This window comes from Haliotis rufescens, unplaced genomic scaffold (assembly GCF_023055435.1).
Source record: "Haliotis rufescens isolate VD_foot unplaced genomic scaffold, xgHalRufe1.0.p SCAF_28, whole genome shotgun sequence".
Classification (NCBI taxonomy): Eukaryota; Metazoa; Mollusca; class Gastropoda; order Lepetellida; family Haliotidae; genus Haliotis; species Haliotis rufescens.
Window position 1 is genome coordinate 3,915,161 of NW_025963979.1, and position 24,758 is coordinate 3,939,918.

Sequence of the window (24,758 nt, forward strand, 5' to 3'; positions counted from 1 at the left end):
GTTGAGATTAAGTATTCCCATAAGCACCTCATGCGTGTGTTATCGGATCGCCTACCATGGGTTGGTTATATCATGAACATACCGCTTATAGATGAAAACCAAGCCTCGCTTTCAGAAAGGTTATAAATAGATTCAATGCTAAAGCCCCTATAGTGACGTCACAACCCCTGTCACAGGAAGTGTTTATTTATGTTTCTTGCCGCTCTGTGTGGTGTGTCTTGGTCACCTCGAGGGGGAAACTGGGGACTGTCTTTTATGCAATTAAAAACACGATTACAGTTGTAGCTCCTCCTATTTTAAGTTGGATAAAAGACAGTCCCCAGTTTCCCCCTCGAAGTGACAAAGAAGCCCCACACAGAGCGGCAAGAAACATAAATAAATCTGGCACCTAACTGATAGCATCACATTAGGGCAGTTTAACACCGTTTTTTTAAATTTTTGTTTACTGATATGTCATTGAAGATCTAATTTGTGTGTCAGGGGCCTAAACTGATTGTTTACTGGGTGTGGTGTTTGACATTTTGTTCTTTCTGTCTTACACTGAACAGACATTTGCGCTTAAATAAATCAGAACTTAAATCTCAAATATGTATTGGTTTGTAAGTTTTAATTGGGAATAGTAACCCTTCACAGCACCAGAAGTAGTCAAGATTTTAGTCAAGGGACCTCTATCAGTAAAATTACTGGCTCAAACCTATCGTCTGGTGTAGCAGTATACTTCTGTTACTGTTGTGGTGGACGATTACTTTTGGATTATAACTGGGCTCTTGCATTTTTATGCTCAATCGTGGCAAAATCGTGTTGTACAACTGTTTCATGGCACTCACTTGGAATACCAGTCTCTTACTAATTATTCATCATGATACAACTTCCAACTGACACAACTGGAGATTTGTCAAGAAAGGTATGAACATATTGGAATTCTGACACCTCTAAAACTATTGAATTTTAGTGGAAAAGTGGAAAATATCAAGAGTACAGTTGTACCAATATGCTTGTGTGTGCATTAATATTATGTAGAACTTTAAACGCTCCTAGAATGTTGCATCTTGTGAATGTGTGTGCATTTATGCCATCCAAAGAGTCAGAAAAATAGAAACAAAAGGTGGAATGATGGTATGCATACAGTTGGGGAAATTTTATCAAAGACGGTCCTCATCATGAAATGAATAAACCTTATTATCCAGGTGAAAAGCATTAATATTCAGTGAATATATTTCGTAACATGGAAAACTAATGAAAGTACAAAAACACAGTTGTTTTAGTAGAAACCTCTGTTTATCCAGTTGACAGAGAAAAGAGAGTGAATATGTCATCTGCCAGCAAATTGTAGTTACTGTTTGTAGGTCGCACTTGAGAACGAGGCTTGATTTTTACGGGAAAAGATTGAGGCTAAGCTCGCACACTGATAAGTGACTGCAGCGTAGTTGGTACTTTGTGTAGTGGAGTGGACGGTGTTTGCTGAGCTTGCCTTCAGCACACAGCGAGACTGGGGTCAAACAGAGGCCTGACTAATCTTCTTTATTGTTAAGGAGTTAGTTATAAGATGGGTATCACAATAACGTGCTGGAAATGTTGCTATCGTTTTAATGCATCACATGACTACGAACGTACATAACAAAAACATCGGGCAAACTTGAGGTAAGATAGACGGCGCACATAAACCTAAAGGCTTCACGCGAGAAGATAATTATGACATTCATTTATACGCGTTACTGTGGCGGATACATTATAGTGATTTGTGCAGTTATGTACATATTAGATTTTGAGTCATTAAATATTTTTATTAATATTTAGTTTTACAATTGCAGGTATGCTATTTTCTTTTTTTATTAATGAAATTTGTTGTCAGAATTTTGTCATTTTGAAACACATCATACTCATCAGAAGGTTGAAGTTATCATATAAAATGTTTCCATGTTTTAAATTGTATTTTATTGTTTCATTATTTTGTTTAAGGTGATTAGAGAAGTTATAAAATGTTACAACAATAAAATGTAGATTGCTCCAATTTAACTACTTTGTACACGTGTTTATGTGATATTGGATCTTTGTTACAACCCACGCATTAAGTCAGTTCCATAATTGTACACGATGATTGATTTGTTGCACGTAGTACGTGTTGTTTTTTCTGAATATATAACTGGATTGTAAATAACCACGTATGTCATGGCTCTTCTTAAGAAAGTCTTACCAAGAAACCCACACATGTAATATGATCCATGACATGACATTATAATGGTTGAACATTTCTATAAACATTAAAAAGGGGAACTGTGGCCCAGTCGTCTACGGTGTTGCAATTCGCTATGCAGAATTGGGCACGCCAGAAATCTATGATGATGGGCTCGAATCCCGGTTCGCCACGATTACGTTTCTTGGTCTGTCAACAACCGTGCCCGTGGGTTTCATCAAAGTGGTAAACGTCTGAGGCCTGCATCACTTCGGGTTACACCCAACTCATTCACTCACTGTGAACATTTAAAACATGTAATAATGTAAGTTTCTTGCTAAGTAATAACAAAATTGACATTCAAGATTCATTTATATATATTTCAGTTAAAGTTGTTATTTTGTTCTTGTTTCCAGGTGGAAAGAGATATTTGCATATATATTTAAATTTCAATTCTGTGAACATATAATGCTTGTAATAATGCATGCATAGATTTCTTTATGATTTTAGGGTTCATAAGATCTCCATAAACCTACAAGAAGTGTGGAATACAGGTCTCATTCTGGCAGTATCGAGAAAGGCGTTTCTTGAACGAAGCGAGAATCCATCTGTATAACAACGGAATACATTTGAAAATGATTCAAAACAATATACGGAAATCGTGCATGTTAAGGCCATGAACATGATATAAACAGCCGGGTAAAAGTAAGTATACACCCATGTATGAAGGTGGCTAAAAATAAAACAAACAAAACATGGTTAAGTAAGGATAAGATATATGGATGAACAACTTCTTTATTACAAATAGGAGCGACGTTTCGATGCAGGTTCTAAAACCGTTATCAAGCTTACACCGAAACGCCACTCCTAATTGTAATAAAGAAGTTGTCCATCCATATATCCTATAAATAGTTAGTACTCCAACTTCTAAATGCCTCTCAAAGAAGTTATAACATGGTCATTCGATGATGATGTATTGACAATGGGTATTATAGTTGTGTAATGTTTGTAATTATCGGATCAAATCCGATTTGTTAGTGTATACTTTCTTTTGTCCGGCAGGTTACCTTTGACGGTTCATTGTGTAGACCCTCATCTACTGCCCTGTGCCCTCATAGGGTCATGACACCTAGTAGAGGAAACTAGGAGCTATACTTGTCTGATTAGATACTTACCTCGCGGAATTTATGTTCTATATTCGAAATGAGAACAGGAAAGGCGATTGGGGTCAAGAAGAGGTGAACGTTTGATCGTAAGATCAAAGTCTTTGTGGTACCTGCACACAGCTTATGTTAACGGTGGGTTTCATTATGTAAATAGGAAAATGAATCTCGCATATGACTGTCGACTTCTATCATAAAATATCGCTGGGGAGGAGTGAGAACAGCTTGGTAAGTAGGTAGAATAAGGATGATGGAACTAAATGTTCATACTAACGATCGATACAGGCATTCAGGGGAATTACTAGCGATGGCGGTGGCTGTCGTGTCGATCATTCAGGTCACGTATCTTGGGTAGTACACGCTGAGGTTACAGATTAGTGCGAGTGACAACACCGCCATTTTGTTTGTGCTGTTCTGAGCTCGTAAATGAATTATTAATAATCTCCGACGTCATGCACATTTGGGAGTTGATATCCAGGAATCCTCAAACAAGAATGCTCACAAACACTTGCCGGTAATACTAGCGAAGGATTGGTGGTGTATTAATCATGTTTGTTGTTGAAGTATCTATGGGTTCTTGAGCATGTTCTAATTTGATTGAAGACAGCGTTGTGGTGAAGGTGTTGTTCAATGTTGATAGATATGGCAGGCAGAAAGCAAGACAGGGGATGGGCATGGATGGTAACATTTGGTGAGTCAACTTCATTCAAAGTTGTTATACATATCGGTATCCACATATTTTTTATTGATTCAAACATATTTTTCAGAAAGATTATGATTGCTGTATGTTTGTCTCCTAATGTGTACCAAATGGATAACAAACACTAGAGACGTCACATTAGTTCTATCCCGTTAGGACTCCAGTTCGCAATGTAGTGACGGCCTTGTAAAAACCTCAGCAGATTTATGTTTCAATACTTTACTTTATTTTGATATTCGTTTATCATTTATCACTGATAGAGTGAATGAGAATATGTCGTTAGATTACTTTCATTATACGTCGGTTTCCGTGTCCAGTAAACTGTACATCAGAAATCCGGAATGATGTTAATTTTTAACTTGTCCTGCGTTACTCCTTAAAGCAATTACTGCTGTTTTTTAACAGAAAAACCAAGCTGTGAGACGTCCATCTACACAAAAATTTCTTTCAACTATGGGTGTGGCTATTACCCTGGCACGGCAACCACGTGACCCCGGAAGTGGTGACGTCATGTGTAATCACATTACTGCTAGTCTTCAAACGGCCGAGGCGTGTAAAGCCAACAAAATCTACTAGCATCCTTTGTTTGCTATTTCTACCCTACTTTATACTGAGTCACGGTATACATCATGCGTATTGTTGTTATCCGCCATTTTGATTTCTCCACATGTTCACGCTCTCGTGTATTGCGTCGTGATTTAATGTTTTATGGCCTGGTATTTGTCTAAAAAAATTTCCTATACCTTTTGTGTGTGTCTAAGTGTTTAATTACACTTTCTTTGAGTAATGCTTCCTCTTTCAAACCAATGAGTTCAGAATAATAAATTACCTCCTCGTTTCATTGTTTGTTGCCCGCTTTATGAATACAACTTTTGTATTAATTGTCACGGCAACAAGTCTGAGAGGGATCCCCACCCTCTGTGTTTGGACTGCACGGACCCTTGCTTGGCAACATCTCAGAGTTGTTTCTGCCGTTCCCTCATCTCTCAACATTTCAAGAAATACCCGAGGGTATCGAGCAAACGTCGGACGAAGCAGGCGCACAGACAACCTGAGATGTCTGACACAGCAGATACTCTATCTACCATTGCATCATATATACGCAGACTACTTCGGCTGAGATGCAGCCACCCGACTCGTCACATATGGGCATGAACTCACCTCTCCAGTCTTCGTCACGGGGGCAACTCTCACATCTCCTCAGACCCTATTGTCTTCACTGGAGATGGCTCTCCAAACGCCGATGACTACACAGATGGCGGCGCCCCTCATACGTCCATGACAATGTTAGCGCTTGCACCACTCCTGACGATAACGACCACCCTGATGAATACACTTGTACCGGTGGCGCCAATGAGTTGTAGCCCGTTTTGGGCGCCTCGTGCGATGCAGTCCAAGTTTCACCTGTCCTTAGCGCCTCCTTTTTTCTGTTGCTTCTTACTATGTTGATCCCTGTGTTGATGGCGCCCATGGCGCCCCCTATGCACTCAACTGCTGCTCCACCGGCGCCTCCTGCTACTGTTGGTAGCCCTTCTACCTCTTAAGCAGTATTTTCGCGTGGTACTGGATGTTGACACAGTTTCAAGTCGTCACTATCAAAGCTCTCCTATCCACAGTAATGTAATGAGTTGGCTGTGTTGCCCACCGAAGACGGTCCTGGCGATGACGTGTGTCAGAATGGGTCTTCGTTGTGGCCTGTGACAGTGGATGTGGCTGGTCGTCAATCGTCAACGCACGGTGTCCACACTTATGTGTCGCTGGTGTGTCCCCGTGGGCTGTCTAGCAGTTTCTGCAGCAGTAACAAAGCGATCTTGAAGATGCTGTCGCACAATCTGACGATCCTGACGTCGGGTGGCGACCCTTGGTCTTCCACTACGTGGTCGACCATCTGTGGTCAGGTACCGTTGCTGGAGCCTGTATATGGTCCTTACGTAGACTTGAAAAGCATCTGGTGGTCAGGTACCGTTGCTGGAGCCTGTATATGGTCCTTACGTAGACTTGAAAAGCATTGGCTACTTGCCGGGTGGTTTGTCCAGCTTGCAATCGTCCAGAGGCTTGGTGTCGCTGATTTCTTGTCAATCTTTGCCGTTGCCGTGATGCGTTTGGGCGATCGGTTTTATTGTCATCTGCTTTGTTTTTTTATCATTAAGTTTAATTTTTCCGGACAAGGTAATGTTAAATTTTAGAAACTTTGACAAAAAATTACCCAGATACTTAAATGACAACTCTGCTGCTGTCTCTCGTCGATTGCCAGACTGATCTGACATGGGTCAAGTCTGTACAGCCATTTCCTACTGCCTCACTCCATAAACCAGCCATGACACCTTCGTTTTTGACTCCTCTAAAACAAAACAAAATGTAAAAAAATGTTGAGTCTCAGAACCAGAACCAGAAAATGCTACACTTACAAACAGGGAAAAGAATATTTTGAAAAGGGAGCTGCAAAAACAACAGCTGCAAACACCAAAAGCCATCTCTCCTTTAGAGTTCCCAGGAGAGGTCCATAAATCCTTCGGTCCTCTGGACATGGAGGTAACTCCATCTTCCTTATGTTTGCATGACATTTCTCCAGTGGAAGCAGTACCATGAATCCACAAAACATAATACAATGGAATTACAGAGGTCTTAAGAAGAATTTTAATGAAATACAACTTTTAATCTGAGATTTTAAACCGTCAGCTTTTAGTCTCAAAGAAACATATCTAAAAACACAGATCTATTTGGTTTCTGTCAGTACAGTTCTTACCACTCGTTTTCCCCTCCTGGGGATAAAGCTACAGGAAGGAATTTCCTCTATCCTGGTGAAGCAGGGCATTATCCATATCCCTGTTTCACTCAACACTTCTCTAAAAGCTGTTGCTGTCCGTATTACTTTGAACATAGTTTTTACACTGTCAATCAGATCTTGAGACTTTGTACGATCAGCCCCTGAAGCCTTGTATCATTATGAACGATTTAAACGGCCATAATCCCCAATGTTGGGGTACTGATACAAATGATAAGGGAAAAGTTCTCGAAGATTTTATCTCAAATAATGATTTATGCATCTTCAATGGTAGTAATAACACATATCTTCATCCTGTCACAGATTCAAATATTTTAAATGAATTCGAATGGTCGGTCCATGATAACCTCAGTGGAAGTTACCACTTTCCAACAATACTTACAACTATTAATCCGTCTGACGAACCACCTTCAACAAGGTGGAACTTTATGAAGGCCAACTGGCCTTTATTCCAAACTCTGTGTACTGAAAAACTAAAACCTGAAAGTTTCAGGAATGTTCCTGATCCAATAAACTTTTGCCAGATATATTAAATGATATTGGAGACGAAAGAATTCCTAAGTCCTCTGCAAACCCTCATATACGTAAACCATGGTTCGATAATAATTGTAAACAAGCTAGGAAGAAAGCTGAGAAATATTTCCACTGTCCACAACTTGAATGACATATCTTTAAACAGAATAAACATCAATCCTGGAGGAACTACGCATCAAAAATAAATTCCAGCACACCTATGTCCAAGGTGTGGAACATGATTCAAAAGACTAAGGGCAAAGGATCCAAATCCTGAGCTCACCATCTCAAAGATGGTAATACACGTTCAACTACTAAATCTGAAATTGACAAGAAACTTGGTGACACTTTGGCAAACTATAATCCTCAATTTCAGAGGTTTCAAAAACAGCAGGAAATGAAAAAAAATTAATTTTAACTCTGAAAATGGTGAGGACTATAACAAAACATTTTCACTCCATGAATTATATACTGCCCTGGGGCATGCTCATGACACGGCAACAGGAACCAACAACATCCACTATGAGCTCCTGAAACACTTGCCGGATTCATTTTTGGAAACGTTTCTTCATATATTTGATGAAATATGGACAAAAGGTAATTTCCCTCCTTCGTGGCACAATGCTATAATCATTCCTATTCCAAACCCTTGACGGGATCATACAGATCAATCAATTATCATCCAGTATCATTAACTAGCTGTGCCATCCAATTACCATTCAGTATCATTAACTAGCTGTGTTTGAAAACCATGGAGCCCATGGTCAACATTCGATGAGTCCGAGACTAATAACCTACTCAGTGACATCAAGCTGTGTGGTTTCCAAAAGAACAGAAGTACCATTGACCATTTGGTGCGTTTAGAATCATTTATTAAGAATTCCATTGTCAACAAGAAACATACTGTATCAATCCTTTTCGACCAAGAGAAGGCAAATGATACAACGTGGAAACATGGTATTTTAAAAGATTTGCTTGAATTTGGATTGAGGGGCAGATTACCTCAGTTCATATCTCAATTTTTAAACAACAAACAATTTCAAGTACGAGTGGGTTCTACCCTGTCTGATCATTTCGACTAAGATCAGGGCGTCCCTCAAGGCAGCATATTATCAGTCACTCTTTTCAGCATCAAAATTAATAGTCTCACTAAAGTATTTAAGAATAGCGTTGATGGTTCACTTTTTTGTGGACGATTTCAACATTTCTTGTCGTGGTAAGAATATGAATACAATAGAAAGACAGTTGCAGCTCTGTCTTAACAAAATCCAAAAATTGGCAAACGAAAACGGCTTCAAATCCTCAAAATCCAAAGCAATCTGTATTCATTTCTGTTGTAAATACAAACCGCATAAGGATCCAGATTTATTTGCCTTCTGACATTCTTACTACACATCAAATATCTAAAGGCACAGTGCCTGAAGGCTCTCCGCTTGTTAAAAGTCGTTTCAAATTCAGACCACCCTCCTTCCCTTGTACAGATCGTTAATATGCTCCAAACTAGACTATGGTTCCATTGTCTATGGTGGAGTCTTCAAAAGCAACTTAGAAAAATTGGACACAATACAACATCTCTCTCTTGGAGCTTTTAGGACCTCTCCCATTGACAGTTTGTTTGTTGAGGCTGATGAACCTTCACTCGAAGTGCCGTATTAAACTTTCGCTGAAATATCACTAAATTGCACTCAAATAAATCATACCCCAGCATACAATTGTGTTTGCCAAACTCAATATGAAAACCTGTTTCAAATTGATAAAACCTGGTTCCACCACTTGGAATCATAATTCAACCACCTATCACCACAGTTGAAATAGATTTAAATATTATTCCACCTTACCGTCTTCTGTCTCTCTCCCCCCCCCCCCCCCCCCCCCCCCCCCCCTCCCCCTCTAAAAAAGTCAGATACTAATCAATTGGCATTTCAACAATCATATAACCAATTACGCTCCAAATAGAATTCTCACAGGTCCATTTTTACAGACGGGTCCAAGAATGGTGGCAAAGTGGCCACCATCATTGGATCCAGAACTGTCTCCTCAAGAATCCCAGATTCTAGTTCTATATTGACTGCTGAGGTCAAAGCTATTCTAACAGCTTTGACCTATATTCAACAACAGAACCAATCTAAAAATGTCATCATCTTCTCTTATTCGTTGTCTTGCCTTCAGGCACTTAAAAGTGTATCACCATACCCCCTATTATCCTTGATATTTTAGTACTTCATCTTTCTACTGGCCAATGTGACATCGTCTTTTGCTGGTTACCAAGTCATGTAGGCATAACAGTTAACTCAAAAGCCAATGCTGCAGCTAAAGCAGTTCTTGACAAACCCTTAACTTCACTACTGATCCCGTATAGTGATTTCAAACCAACCATCAAGAATTTTACTCGGGATCTCATGCAAAAGAGGTGGGACACCCAGGCAGGAAGCTATAAACTTCACGAATTAAAACCAACAATTGGTCAAACCTACTTTGGTTGCCAGTCAAGACATGACGAGGTCGTTTTACGATGATGTTGTAATGGTCACAGTCGGTTTACCCACGAATATCTGCTGAAGACAGATGAGGACGAACCTCCTAAGTGTATCCCTTGTGATGAAAGGTTGACCGCCAAGCATATATTGCGTGACTGTGTGAACTTTGCAATCGCAAGGGATTCACATTATCAAAGGGTTAATCTGAAAGATCTCTTTTCCCGTGTCAGCGGGCATCTCATCTCAAATTACTTGAAAGAAATTGGTCCGTATAATAAATTTTAAATATGTATGTGAATAATTAAATGGGTGTTTTTACATTTGGTGTGATGCTATTATCAACTGACATTATTAAATGCTCTGTCCAGGGGCTTAAAGTGTCGTAAAATTATTGTACCCCTGTGTGACACATAATCCTATTATAATCCATGTAATTATCATCAACCAGTGTTGAGTATGGCTGAGCATTTTTTAATATTGGTTAGCACTGTGCACAACCACCAGTAGCTGAAATTATTGTCCCCCTGTGTGACATGTAATCCTATCATAATCGATGTGACTATCATCAACCAATGTTTTTAAGCCAACTCATTGCTAAGTGTTTTTTAATATAGGCTAGTATTGTGCACAACCACCAGTAGCTAAAGTGACGACGTAAATCCTGCTGAGGTATCATGCAGGAAGCCGAGGTACTGTAAGTCCCCAAGATCCCAAGTCAGGTGGCCTAGCTTTGGTTTGCTTTTAAAACTCTATACATGATATTGTTATGCTCAAATGTTTCATAAATTGTTTTTAAATATAGTATGCTCAAATATGTTTCATAAATTGTTTTTAAATATAACTCGGTACAAAAGAATAAACTGTGTATGTATCAACTTGGTCTCTTTGCTATATGGCTGAAGTAATGCTAATGCCACGTTAAATTTTAAACTCACTCACACAGACACACATGCATGCACGTCGCTATATAAGTGCAATAATCTTTTAAGCGATGTTGAACCCTATTTTACCTCACCTCATTTCATTTTATAACCTCACTTAGAACACAGTTTTCCTCTTGGCTCTGGCTACTGCAGCGAGCGTAAGCAAACTACATACACTTGACTTCATTCTGGTCCGTTTCGTGCACAGGGCGCATGGATCCGTTCATCGTGGGCTGCATTTGGATTTCATATGCAAGAATCAACTCCCAGAACTACGGTGGCCCATAAGGGACATGGGGTCTGTTTTTCCATATTTTGATGTTTCACTTACTTCTATGTAACCTTTAGCAAATTAACACAATTTGTCATACAAATATGTAATAAAGCATGTATAAAAACAAACGAAAACATGGAAAATGTACTTTCAAGTAGCTATTGAGTCGCTGAAATGTGAAACGAAAATGTCAAAAACCAAAACGAAAATGTCAAAAACTAAAATGAAACCACAGAAAACTATATCAACCGCAGTGATAATAATTCAACAGCGGTGTAAATAGTTTTCACCGCAGTGGAAATAGTTTTCACCGCGGTGGGAATATTGGAAATAGTTTTCTGTATTTTCATTTTAGTTTTTGACATGTTCGCTTTTGTTTTTGAGATTTTCATTTAAGTTTTTGACATGTTCGTTTTTGTTTTTTGACATTTGCATTTTAGTTTTTGACATTTTCGTTTCACTTTTCTGCGATTCAATATCTTCTGTACACATGATTTATCACATATTTGTAAGACAAATCGTGTTAATTTGCAAAATGTAACGACAAAAGTAAGTGAAATATCAAAATATGGAAAAACAGACTCCATGTCCCTTATGGGCCACCGTACAGGACAGCTGGACAGATTGTTCACCATACCTCCCCTCTCTTCGAGATACAGTCTTTGCCAGTGACTAATTGAGAGACTTGGCTTTGGAGAACGTGGAATCCGTCCACAGGTTTGGACCATTGGTGATGGCTCAACAGGTCAGGAACCTTAGACGCTACTGATTCTATAGGAGACGAGATCTGGCCTTTCGACTTTGCTGGTATTTCACCCCAATCTAGTGGGCTTACATGCTGTTCGCATTAGCTCGGTAGGTCAGTTTTAGATTTTGGCTTTGGCTTTTCTCAGTTACTGCTTTTGTGCCTGGACATAAAGACATTCCCCATGCTCTCTTTTTTCCTTCTGACATGAATGGCCACTGGTTTCTGTTCATCGCTCAGGATGCTGTTATCAAGGTTCACAGGTATGACCCCTCTGTACTGTCCAATAAAGCTGAATTAAGGAGTAATGCAGGATAAGTTAAAAAATTAGTAAAATCTGAATATCTTTTACATTTGTTTACTTATCCTTCATTACTTTGTCTAAAGTGCCCGTCGTCCCAGTGCTACCTCACCACATAAGTCTTAAGATAATGCAGTTATGTGATTTTACATGACTTCGCCACTTCTGGGGTGACGTGGCAGCTGTGGGAGTCTGTTAGGCACACAAATAGTTGGAACAACTACTTTTACAGCTGGACCTCCCACAGCGTTATCTTTCTGTGAAAAGTTCCCAGCATTAAATGCATTGAGGAGTTATGCAAGATAGGTATTCAAAAGTAAAACATATTTAGGTTCTCCTATTTTTTATCATTCCCAGCTGTCATGCTTCAGAACTTCTTTGTAGTCGGCTTGCTAAAGTCGTTTGGAATCCTCTTCGTGCAGTTCAGAGACACCTTCCACGCTACTGCGTCAATGACGTCAGCCGTTCTTGGTATGCAGGCAGCTGCCTTCTGTCTAGCTGGTAAGACCTATCACTGCATGTGCTAAATACAACTGGCGAGACCATTATATAGGACAATACTAATATGTGCCACACATTCCGATATGCCTCTGAATGGTGGCTGACCTGATACTCTCATTGCAGTCAAAACATTTCATTACAGATGAAATTTCAAAGCGTTTCAGTGACCTCAATTGAACTGTTTTATGTTTAACTCAATGATGCAATGAAGACGTTTAGGAGCCAGATGACGTCAACATGGTGTAATGTCATCAAGCACATGTATATGCATCGCCAATTATGTAATTTTCTCAACACATGAAATAAGTACCACTGATAAGATGTGTTGATACTGAAATGACAATTGAAACGTTAATAGAAAGTAAAATTAATTATGGAGACAAATAAATCGATCATTACACACCCTTCCAATTTGGTTGCAATAGTTGTATGTATGACATCAACTTTCTGTAAGGAAATATATTTTAATTATGTTATATCTGTAAATAAATATGAATATTCTTAGAGTAAATTCAGTGTAGGTGTTGAAGTAACTGACCTTCACAAATCAGTAACTTATAGTTCAAATCTGCGGCTGAACGTATTCACATATGCAGCTGAATCAGAAACCCACTATGCAAGTCTGCCCAGCCAGACTGACACAGAAGATCACTCCTTCTGAGAGCCAGTGATAAGTGTGTAAACTTCACTTCACATGCTCAGCACACATGTTCTGTCCGACTGTGAGAAAAGGGTCAGTTAGACAATTCAACAACCAAGCGGTCTCTAGTTATTAAGTAATCGCATAATGATCTATGATTAGAGCAGATAAACCCCTGACACTAATGATTTTGTAAGAGATACCCACCAAGTCACGTAATGTTATTTTGGGTAGATGTCGTTTTAGATATTTTATACTAATTGGGTTAATTAACGGCAGAGCATACAAAAGTGGCTATCACCATGAAAAAGCAGAAGGTTGTCTAATCTTAAATTATTTATTAAATCAGATACAAAATTTGAGCTGTCACCAGATACATGTAACATGTTCTGTTAAGATACAAAGTACATTAGTGTTATAAGCATTCATGCAGTCGAATCTAATTGTTGACAAAATTTCTTTAATACCATTCACAAATAAAAGATATAGATGCTAGGCTACAGTGTGTAAGGTAGGGATATACATGCATACTATTTGTTTTAATTTTGGCAGTTGAAGGCGTGAAGGCAAATGGCTTTAACAAGTCATATCAAACTACAATCAATGTCAGCTTAATTAACTGATCATGTATATTACAGCTAACAGCCTCGGAACATGTAGCGCAGGGCTACAGACAGCTATTGGATGCAGGCAAAATACCCCCCTCCCTCCGCCCAAACCCAAATCTGTCACTTTGGTATTTTGAATATTGTTGAAGATGAGTTTCATGTTATTATAAAATATCCCTTGTATGTTGATATAAGAAAAAGCTATAATACCACCAAACTATTGAGAAAGTTGTAATTCGAAAAAATTCCGTTTTCTTATGAATTGTTATAATATTGTTCAAATTCTGTAAAAGAACTCTTTTGATCCGAAATCATTCTTGTTAACGTCATATACACTACACATGTATATCCATTTCTCACCTTAACCTTAACATTATGTTATGTATGTGAACCTTTGACCTTGAATAAATATAAACTGAATCGAAAGTTACTAACGTCATAGAAGACAATGTCTCATTTTCGCACATTCTGCAAATTACAACATTTAGAACTATACTTCATTTGAGTAACTGTGTATATGTCTACTTAAGCCACATTCATAATACTAGATTCATAAATTCGCACAAAGCGTTACACCCATACCGTGATCGGCATAATAAATTTCTCGTTGGACGTGAGAACAATATTTACACAAACTTAAACACCAGTTTGATAATGGGCCAAATGAATTTCCAGTTGAATTTCGACTGGAAGAGTGAGTGAGTGAGTTAATATTTAAAGTCACATCGGCAATATTTCAGCCATATCGTGACTTGAACAAGTTATAGCATATATAAAAAAAACTGTCGTCAAAGGACAGTACAACAACTAGCAATATATCACAGATTATAACTTTAAAACTAGTTTAGGAACAATAAAATGATTGGATAATGACAGATGACACATCATAAAAACAGGCTATTGATCACCAACAACTAAAGTTAGGCCACCATACCAAGGACCATGGGGACTTACAGTACCTTTGCTACCTGCATGGACCCCGGCAGGATTAACACCATCCCTTCAGTTATTGGTGGTTGTGGAGAAATTTAGCCAAAATTAAAACAAACAATCATTCTACGATTAAAAACCTGGTATATATAAATTACTTTGAATGAAGTGGGCTTACGCACCCTCTTTGGGGGACAATAATTTTAAGCTACTTCAACCCCCATCAAGGGTACAACCACTAACAATCTCAGTTGATAATTATATATTACCAATTTATAAAATATATAACTTTCTACATCAAAATTTATTAAACAATTCAATTTCTTTTAAAAATCCAATAATTAAATGAGAGTTTATGTTAAAAAGATCCTTGAGTGATGAAACGTTGAAATATGTATCCCTTGTGATGGAAAAATCAACACAATCAAGCAGGACATGCTTGACTGTGATTCTCTCATCACAAGGGATGCAGAATGGACTATCCTCACCTTTAAAAAATGTATTCATGAGTATAACGTGAATGACCAATACGACATCGTCTTATAATGACCTCTTCAAATCTGGACTGACAACCCAAGTAGGTATAACCGATATTTGCTTTTATTGCATGTAATTTATTTATACCCACCTGGGTGTCCCACTTCTTCTGCATTAGATCTCTGATGTAACATCTAATGACAGGTTTATAATCACTGTATGGTATAAGAAGTGGTGTCACAGATTTGTCAAGTGCTGCTTTTGCAGCAGCAGCAGCCATTGTATTACCAACAATTCCAACATGGCTGGGTAACCAACAAAAGACGATGTCGTATTGGCCAGTAGCATGGTTATTATGTAATTCTATGATGTCGAGTAAAATTGGATGCTGACACGAAGTGTTTTTAATAGCCTGAAGACAGGAGAGAGAGTCTGAAAAAATTATGAATTCTTTATGTTTAGGTTGTTTATTAATATATTCTAAAGCAGTTAAAATGGCCTTTGATTCTGCTGTAAAAATTGAAGAGTCATCTGGTAATCTTGTTGATATAGTTCTGGATCCAATGACGGTGGCGCTGGCAACAGCATCACCATCCTTGGATCCACCAGTAAAGATAGATTTATAAGTATCATATTCACACCTTAACTGATTTTATTCCTGTTGATATTGCAGTTGATTAGTGTCCATTTTTTTTAGTTTAGGTAATGTAAGATCCACCTGTGGTTTTACTAATTGCCAAGGAGGTGAAGGAAGCAGGCGGAAAGGAGATATATTTTCCAGTTTAATACCAGCAGCAGAAATTAAAGGTTTAATTATTTAAATTAAAGAGGCGGAATAAGAGAGGACTTCTTACTATACAGGTCTTCATAAAGAGGATTAAACACACAGTTGTGTGCGGGGTTAGATGGATTAGAATATAATTTTGTGATATACTGCAAAGATAATTTAGTTCGGCGTAGTTTAAGTGGTGGCTCATCAGCCTCAACGTACAGACTGTCAATGGGAGAGGTTCTGAAAGATCCAAGACAAAGTCTTAGACCCTGGTGATGTATGGGATCGAGTAATTTAAGATTACTTTTACAGGCTCCACCATAGATGATGGAGCCATAATCGAGCTTAGAACGGACAAGTGATCTATATAAGTGAAGGAGGGTCGTTTGATCACCTCCCCACTTGGAATTAGAAACAACCTTTAATAAATCTAGTGCCTTCAGACATTTAGCTTTCAAATACTTACTATGCGGTAAGAAAGTAAGGTGATGATTAAAAATTCGACTGGAAGATGGAAAGTGGCTATTTAGTATTGACCATATACATGTAGTAGACACTCAAGCTGGTTTCGAACAGAGCTATTCCATTGTAGATCATATTTTGCTTTGTACGCAATTCAATCAGAAATGTCTATCAAAAAGCAAATTTATATTACTTTTCGTTGATGTTAAAAAAACAACATTTGATTCAGTGAATCGATCTAAGCTTTGAAATTGCTTGTATTCAATTGGAAAAGAAATGTTAAAGGCACGTAAGTATATATTCATAAGTAAAAACACGTGTAAGAGGTAATAACAAATGTTGTACAAATTATTTTGAGTGTCAAATTAGACTAAGGCAAGGCTGCATATAAAGTCCATTGTTATTTTCATTTTTGATAAACAAATTCGCAAAAGAAATCTTAAGAAAGGAAAAATGTGGAGAGCAGTTGTTTCCGGACATGTTCGAAATATTGCTACTTATGTTTATGTCATTCTGGTATCTGGTGCAAAACAAGGATTACAGAAGCAATTTCACATTCTTGAATCAAACTAAGCTGTGTGGGGTCTAACAGTCAATTTAGAAAAGGCAAATATTGTTGTATTTACAACAGGTGGTCGCTTATCAGCAAAGAAGACAATTTTATCTGTAAATGCATGTAAATATTTAGGAATTATTTTCTCTAGTTCTCTAACAATAAATATATGCATTGATTATAAATTCGTTTCACTTTTACATATTCAAACTTACTCTATCTGAACTGTGGTAATCACAGAACCTAATGTTGTGACGGTTCTTAATTTCAGCTCCAATCTGCCTCCACCTGTTTGCTCGTAAATACAGCTACAGACAGCTGATGTTCTTTGGAGCAATAACCTCATCCACAGGAATTGCAATAAGCTCCGTGGCCACTGATATGGTACACCTGCTTTTCTCGTGCGGTGCAATGATTGGTAAGATCGTTTTTGTATTGTGTGTTGCTACTTCGTGTTTCCCAACAAGTAATCGATTCCCGACTAAATACAACCTCTGACCTACCAGACACTCAGTTAGTACTGGAAGAGAATACACCGCTTTCATCATTATATTACACACCACCACATGTTGCAGCCATGAGATAGTGGTGTTAATCACAGGCTACGGGTTTATATCCGCTTATTCCATAGTAGTGGAAGAAGACACCCTGTTATACCAATAATTACACAATAGCCACAACATAAAATACCACCTGGTGAACATGTCATCCAAATGAACAAAGTACATAAAGTGCCCGCCTATGATCTTATACAGGTATAACACAATATTACAACATTACACAAGTCGCTTTGTATGATCCAGTGTTTACACATAATGAACAAAATGATTGTTGACATAAAGACGATTATGATAACACATGGCATACTTTTAAAACAGACTACAGACACTATGAAAAGAACTCACCCAGCAGACGGACAACAAACGCGTGCGAGAATCCTACATACAGGACAATACACTTATCAGATGTATTCCTTGTCAACTAGATAGGATATAGAGGGCGATCATGATACCAACTGAAACATACTTGTAACTAACACTATGAAGTCCTACAATGGTACATACAATACCCGATTTGTGAGATATATCAATCTTACATCACACAGAAAAAACTGTCAAAACAAGAATTACTAGCCAGCGTATGGACCAGATTAAACATATAGAAAACAAACCATACCCATATTCATACAAGTAATTACACTAGGTTTATCACGAACGTATTCATATCCATTTTATGCAATGATTTATATTGTACTTTGATTTACAATGTATATATTAACTAAAATGTATAATAACTACTCTTTGAGTTGGACAATACTACAACTGGTGTGCAGTCCTCATGACAGTGTGGTGCAAATTATTAGTAACATGGCGGATGACATTAATACAAGACCATTGAATTGAAACAAGACCAATCAAACGAGTAGCTAGGCCTGGGCCGGTGTAAAGGCACCAAAGACAATGACATAAAAATATATCAACCCAAACAGACAAAATATCCTTAACCCTAAAATGAACCAGCATTGTGACACAGAACTGTGCAGTAGACATTAAAACAAGAGGCAGCCGGACTGACAATTAATTGCAATAATAAATTCTTCAAAAAATGAAACTTGACATAGATGTAAAACCACTTTTTGCCAAATATCTACAATAATTACATTAAATGAGAACCAAATAAGTCAAACAGAAAGATGATGTGTCTATAATTCGCGAAAACACATGCAAAGCACATAAACGTAGCGTTTGGGGATCAATTTTACAGCTTCATCCAAACGCAACCGCCTGTAAAAAACGTGCAGCACAGGATCCTGCATTTAGGCATGCAGGCCCCCCTGCTGAATAGGTATAAAAATCCACATCAACGGCTGTTCATACAGTCCTTTTAACGGCAGGAGAGGCGGTGACAGAATGCCAAGACTGAATGCAGCTCAACGGAACAACGCCATTGGGAGATTACAAGCTCGAGCAACTCAGCAAGAAGTGGCCCCAGGCACTTTGGCGTATCCAGACAGACAATCTCCGCACTGTGGACCCGATACAACAACACCAACAGAGTTGACGACAGACCAAGGTCAGGAAGACCAAGGGTGACAACCCAAGCACAAGATCGATACATCCGGCTGCGATATCTCCGAGACCGCACTACCACAGCCACGTCTACAACCACACAGATCCCTGGGGTACGCAGAATATCAGATCAAACGGTACGCAACAGACTGAGGGAGGCTGGACTTTTTGCACGAAGACCTGTTCGACGTCATATATTGACCCCACGTCATCTGGCGGACCGTCTGCTTTGGTGCCAACAGAGGGTTAGATGTGCACGTGCAAGGTGGAGAAATGTACTGTTTACTGACGAGTCCCGTTTCCTACTCACACGTGCTGATGGGTGCGCACGTGTCTACAGACGTCGGGGTGAACATTACGCCCCAACTGTGTGCAGCGGGTTGTCCAATTTGGCGGCGGGAGTGTCATGGTATGGGCCTGGAATTCATCACGGTGGTAGGACGCCTCTCGTGCATGTGGCAGGTGCATTGACAGATGTGCGTTACAGCGATTTGATCCTACAGCCTTACGTTCTTCCTCACGTCAACGTTCATGGCGGACAGTTCCAGCAGGACAACGCTCGACCGCATATTGCACGTGTTTGTCAGGACTTCTTACACCACAACAACATCCAGACATTACCTTGGCCAGCCCGGTCACCAGATTTGTCCCCGATTGAGCATCTGTGGGACGAGTTGGATCGACGCGTTCGCAGAAGGAATCCACCGCCCCAAACACTTCCGGCGCTTCTTGATGCACTTCAGGATGAATGGCAGCACATCCAACAGCGTGTTATTGACAACGTAATTGCATCTATGGGTCGTCGGTGTCAAGCGGTGATTGATGCACGTGGTGGGCACAACCGATACTGACATTTTCTGTACCCCTGTGACATTAACTGTATCGTGTACGTGTGTCTGTCTAGGTGACACGATTAATGTTTTGAACATTGTGTACATTGATCTTCAAACAGCGTTTCAATTATGGTTTCTGTGTCCTATTTTGAAACAATCGCATTATATTACATTTTGAAAGTCAGTGTCAAGTTGTTGTTTTTTAAAGAGTAAATATTTATAAACAAGTCGGCGTCTGCCAATGATTAATTTTATATTTATGTACACATTATAAAAATCACTAAATTCGTCCCTGTTACACTACAAACATGTATCTATAGCTTAACATATGAAACTTCAACACCAGAGAATAACTAGTCTCGATTATCCGCCGAATATGCGTTTAAAACGGATACTGCATAGAAGACATACTATCCCTTCTTACCGTCTTGACAGTTTTCCCATCGCAGTTAGAGTGGAATATCGGTGAGATCAATAGGTTTTCAACATACATCAAGACTATACTTAAAGTATTGGGGCAGTTTGTTCACTTTACATATATCCAGTCGAACATGAAAGTAGAGACAAGAACCGTGTACAAATATACTTTTGTGAATCCGACGCTGATGGTCTGCATTTAACTCTCATGTCAGTTTGGTTAATAGGTGTAAAGCTTCCGACAACATAATTGTTGATCACAATAACATATTGTAATAACAGACTGTATGCCATGAATCAACACATAATACAATGTCGCTAAACGGCCGAAATAATGCCGATGCGACGTTAAATATTAACTCACTAATATAACTAAGTGTTGTTTGGAAGATAACCTTATGATAAGTTCAACAGCAAAAATCACTACAATCAGTATGACGAGGGGCGATGGGTAGCCTTGTGAAACCCGAGTTCACTTCTCTACATAAGTACAATGAATGAAGCCGATGCTTATCATGCATGGCTCGAAACATTTCTCCCACCCATAATGTTATTTACTCATTATTAACAGATTCATAATATAATTATAAAATATCAAAACAAAAAAATCGACAAAATTATTACCATAATGATGAGAAATTACTGGTAAGGGGCAGAGTCCATTGTACGATTCCGACATTATCATGAGCATGTGTTTATGAATCACAATCAAAGAGGAAAGCGTGTCCTGCCCCAGCGGTTGTACACGTCACAATGTGTCTGGCTGAAACAGTTTCCTCCAAACTGAATATTTGGGATTTATAGTCGAAGAATCTTTAAAATGCAATATCATCCATCTTCATAAACGTTATGCATATCTGAAGCTATTGTTGTACGAAATATGTTCGTAGGAGGGAACTGGGAAGAATATTCCCTCGTGTATACAAGTTGGTCATATAAGTTGGTTCTGTTTTAGGGGTTGGGAACGCCTTCATGCACGGACCAAGCCTAGTAATGATCGGTCAGTATTTTAACAGGCGGTTAAGCCTCGCAAACAGTATAGCTATCGGAGGTGGGAGTTTAGGACAGTTTGCTTTCCCGCCTCTCGTTTACTTTCTCTTTGATACGTACGGTCTGAGGGGCACTCTTCTAATGATAGCGGGGTTAATGTTGCATTGTTGTGTATGTGCTGCTATTATGAGGCCCTTCAGAATCGCAACATGTGAGCCCCAACAGGGCCAGTGTGAGGAATGTCAATCTCTCACATCTCATCAAAGTCTTCAGGAAGAAGAGGATGAACAAGGCAAAGAGAAAGATTTGGTTCAGACAGTAATCACTTGTAAACATGCCGGGCTAGATGTTGAGAATGTGGACATGAATGAGAAATATCCTCAAGTCAATTTGAAGGGAACACGAAGCACACAAGAGGCGAAGGCAAGACACTAAAGCGAATTATTTGTACCAGTTAATCATTTTCAGTTATGAAGAACTTTTGTAAAATTAAATCCATCCATAACGACACATGTTTACAAAAGTATCTGTCACCGTGATATTCACAAGAATTAAAATCTTTCAATGTTTATTCCCTCAGGCTGGCTCTAATTTTCATCACGACAAGGACAACAGAAACATCTGCTGCTCAACAAACCTGATAGGTTTGTCATTGTGTTGGAATCCTGTATTTGTTTTGCTGGAAATTGCATCGGCTCTTGCTAATGTTGGCAGTACACTACAGACTATTTACATTGTACCCCATTCGAGAGATCTCGGCTTTGACGAGAAGATGACGTCGCTCCTGGTTACAATTATTGGAGCAGCTGATATAGTTGGAAAACTTTGCTGTGGAGTATTGGCAGACACTGGCTGGATAAAACGTTACAAGCTGCTTGTTATATCACTGATGATAAGTGGAACCCTTGGACAATTTATGTCATTCTTCTCTTCAACTACACCCATTATTCTGTATTGTGTGGTGATTGGTCTGGTTGGAGGGTGCTACTTCTCCCTGTTGACCCCAGTGTTAATCGACTTTCTCGGAATCGACAACCTACCACGGTCCCTCGGCATTACATTGTGTTGTGAGGGAATAGCCAGCACTGTAGCGCCCGTGCTTCTGGGTAAACCATCAATATCATTCGTGTAGAATCAAGAGAGAGAATGAAAGTAAACGTGTACATTTACCTGTACGTATAGGCATATCTGTTGTTGATATCATGTGTATTACGTACATATAGTGTGGCCACGTGTCGAATCTGGCTCAGTATTGGCTAAATGTACGATGGAGTGAGTAGTCACGGGATGTAGAACGACGTAGCACGTTGCTCGTGCTATCAACCACTGGTGTACCTGTCCTAGACAGGCCGCCGTTATATAGCTGGAACATTGCTGACTTATGATGTGGCTGGGTTGTACAGATGTTATGTAAATGTTTCATAAATCTCAAATTTGTATTTAACGCACTTTTTCTAGCATTTCTGATTGCGGTGATGTGTTACTCTGTTACAGGTTACCTGAAAGATTCTACAGGGACCTACCTGGCATCGTTTCATCTGTTGGGTTCGTTCCTATTTGTGGCATCATTGTCACTCATCTGTACCAAATTTGTCAAAGGAAGTCCTTCCGCAAAACCCAATGAATAATCGTACTTGTATGTTATATATGTATGTCCATATTAATAAATAATAAATGAAACATCATGTCAGACCGATAATATTAATGTTTGTTGACACAGATGTCTTTTGAAAAAGATTAATTGATTTTCTATACTTGTATACACGCAAAAGAAACGCAAGTCGAGTATGCAGTATACATGTTATTTATTTTCAACAGTAAAGACAAGAAATACTAATAGGGCAAGATTGACAAAAATTTGACTGAAGACAGTTTAATGGATTAAAAGGCAGATGACAATTGTTTTTTTCAATTGTTAAGGGCTTACACAGTTTCGGGTCAACACCCAAAATGTCAGTCAATACCTGGTGTGACCACCATTTGCATTGATCACTGCCACACATCTTCTGTACATTGAGTGGATCAGACGATTTGTGAAGGCTCTAGGGATCCTCCTGCACACATCTAGAGCAGCTATGCGTAGTTCATCGGCAGTTGTAGGGCCTGGGCGCACATTGTGCAGGCGCCTTTGAACCTCATCACACAAGTGTTCGATGGGGTTTAGATCAGGGCTGATCATGGGGCTGGCCACGGTGGAACACGGATGTTGTGTTGTTGCAGAAAGGCCATGGTAGCTCTGGCAACATGGGGACGAGCGTTGTCCTGCTGGAAAATGTGTTGTTGATATTGTGCAAAAAGTGGAACAACGTAGGGTCTGATCACTTGGTCGATATACCGCTGAGCAGTGACGCCGTGTCCCCGACCTTGACCAACATTCAGAAAGCATATGGGTCTAAGTCTCGCATTAGGTCCAATCCCTGCCCATATCATGACGCTAGGTCCACCCCATGGATCCCTTTCCACAACGTTTCTGTCAGCGAAACGATAACCCCGACGCCGCCAAATTCTGACTCTTCCCGTCTGCATTGGCGACACAGAAGCGACTTTCATGAGAGAAGATGACACGCCTCCACTCAAGATGACGCCAATTGTGATGACCCTGTGCCCACTGAAGTTGTGCTTGTCGATGCCGTGGTTGGAGAACAGGACGACGTGCTGGTCAGCGACATCTGAGGTTGTTGGAACGTGGACGTCGGATCACTCTGTCCCGGCTAATGTGTCGATTATGTGTTCCTATGGTCTGTCGAGCACTTTCACTTGCAGTTAGGAACGGATGTCGCTGGTGTTGACGGGTAATCTGCCGATCTTGTCGAGGTGTGGTGACCCTAGGACGACCACTTCGAGGAAGATCATCTGTGGTCTGTGTAGCATTGTATCGATTGTGGTTATGTTAACGTTGAAATGACGGGCAACATCTTGGACAGACTCTCCAGCTTCCAAACGTCCGATAGCCTGGTTTCTCTGAATTTGAGTTAGGCGTGGCATTGTTGACCAAGGAGTGGTAGGTCCAAGAATCGGCCACAGTTTTATACCCACTACAGTTCGTGACAGTTCGTGCATTTTCGATTTCGCGAGAAATGGGTGCATGATACCCACATATTCATTGAAATGGTGCGTTTTGGCATTTTGTTTTTTATGTTGCGTTTTTACTCGGGGCTTCCAAAATGCAACCAAAAATATTGATAACACCATCAGGCTTCACTACATGCTAAAACTCGTATCAATTTACGGTTCCGTGTTTGTAACCTATTTGCTTAAAACCACTTGCGTTTCTTTTGCGTGTGAGTATATATAATATGTTAGGTAAGAAAAAAACCCACTTCTTTAAGCATACGCATACACAATGTGGATTGCTTCCCTCCCACCCCACCTCTTCAACGAAACAAACGTAGCCTATGAACGTCAGGAACTATTTCAGTGCCTGGTCAACTAAGATGTTCTCGATGGCCCAG

The 24,758-nt window shown here is 39.4% G+C and overlaps 1 protein-coding gene across 9 annotated transcripts in view; it reads left to right on the forward strand.

Annotated features, from left to right (window-relative positions):
• Positions 1 to 22,985, forward strand: part of LOC124139843 (monocarboxylate transporter 13-like) — a 33,987-nt gene extending 11,002 nt beyond the window's left edge. Inside the window, exons 2-8 of one of the 9 annotated variants that reach the window (XM_048402673.1) lie at positions 2,684 to 2,878; positions 3,977 to 4,027; positions 12,412 to 12,555; positions 17,269 to 17,415; positions 21,272 to 21,729; positions 21,887 to 22,412; positions 22,801 to 22,985. In XM_048402673.1, coding sequence (XP_048258630.1) covers positions 3,979 to 4,027; positions 12,412 to 12,555; positions 17,269 to 17,415; positions 21,272 to 21,729; positions 21,887 to 22,412; positions 22,801 to 22,934 — 1,458 coding nt within the window. In that variant the 5' untranslated portion in view covers positions 2,684 to 2,878; positions 3,977 to 3,978 and the 3' untranslated portion in view covers positions 22,935 to 22,985. Of the gene's footprint in view, positions 1 to 2,683; positions 2,879 to 3,302; positions 3,472 to 3,543; positions 3,565 to 3,976; positions 4,028 to 11,591; positions 12,017 to 12,411; positions 12,556 to 17,268; positions 17,416 to 21,271; positions 21,730 to 21,886; positions 22,479 to 22,800 lie in introns of those variants that run through there. The other 8 variants (XM_046507240.1, XM_046507247.1, XM_048402674.1 and 5 more) reach the window with 8 other exon arrangements.
• Positions 22,986 to 24,758: the final 1,773 nt, after the last annotated feature.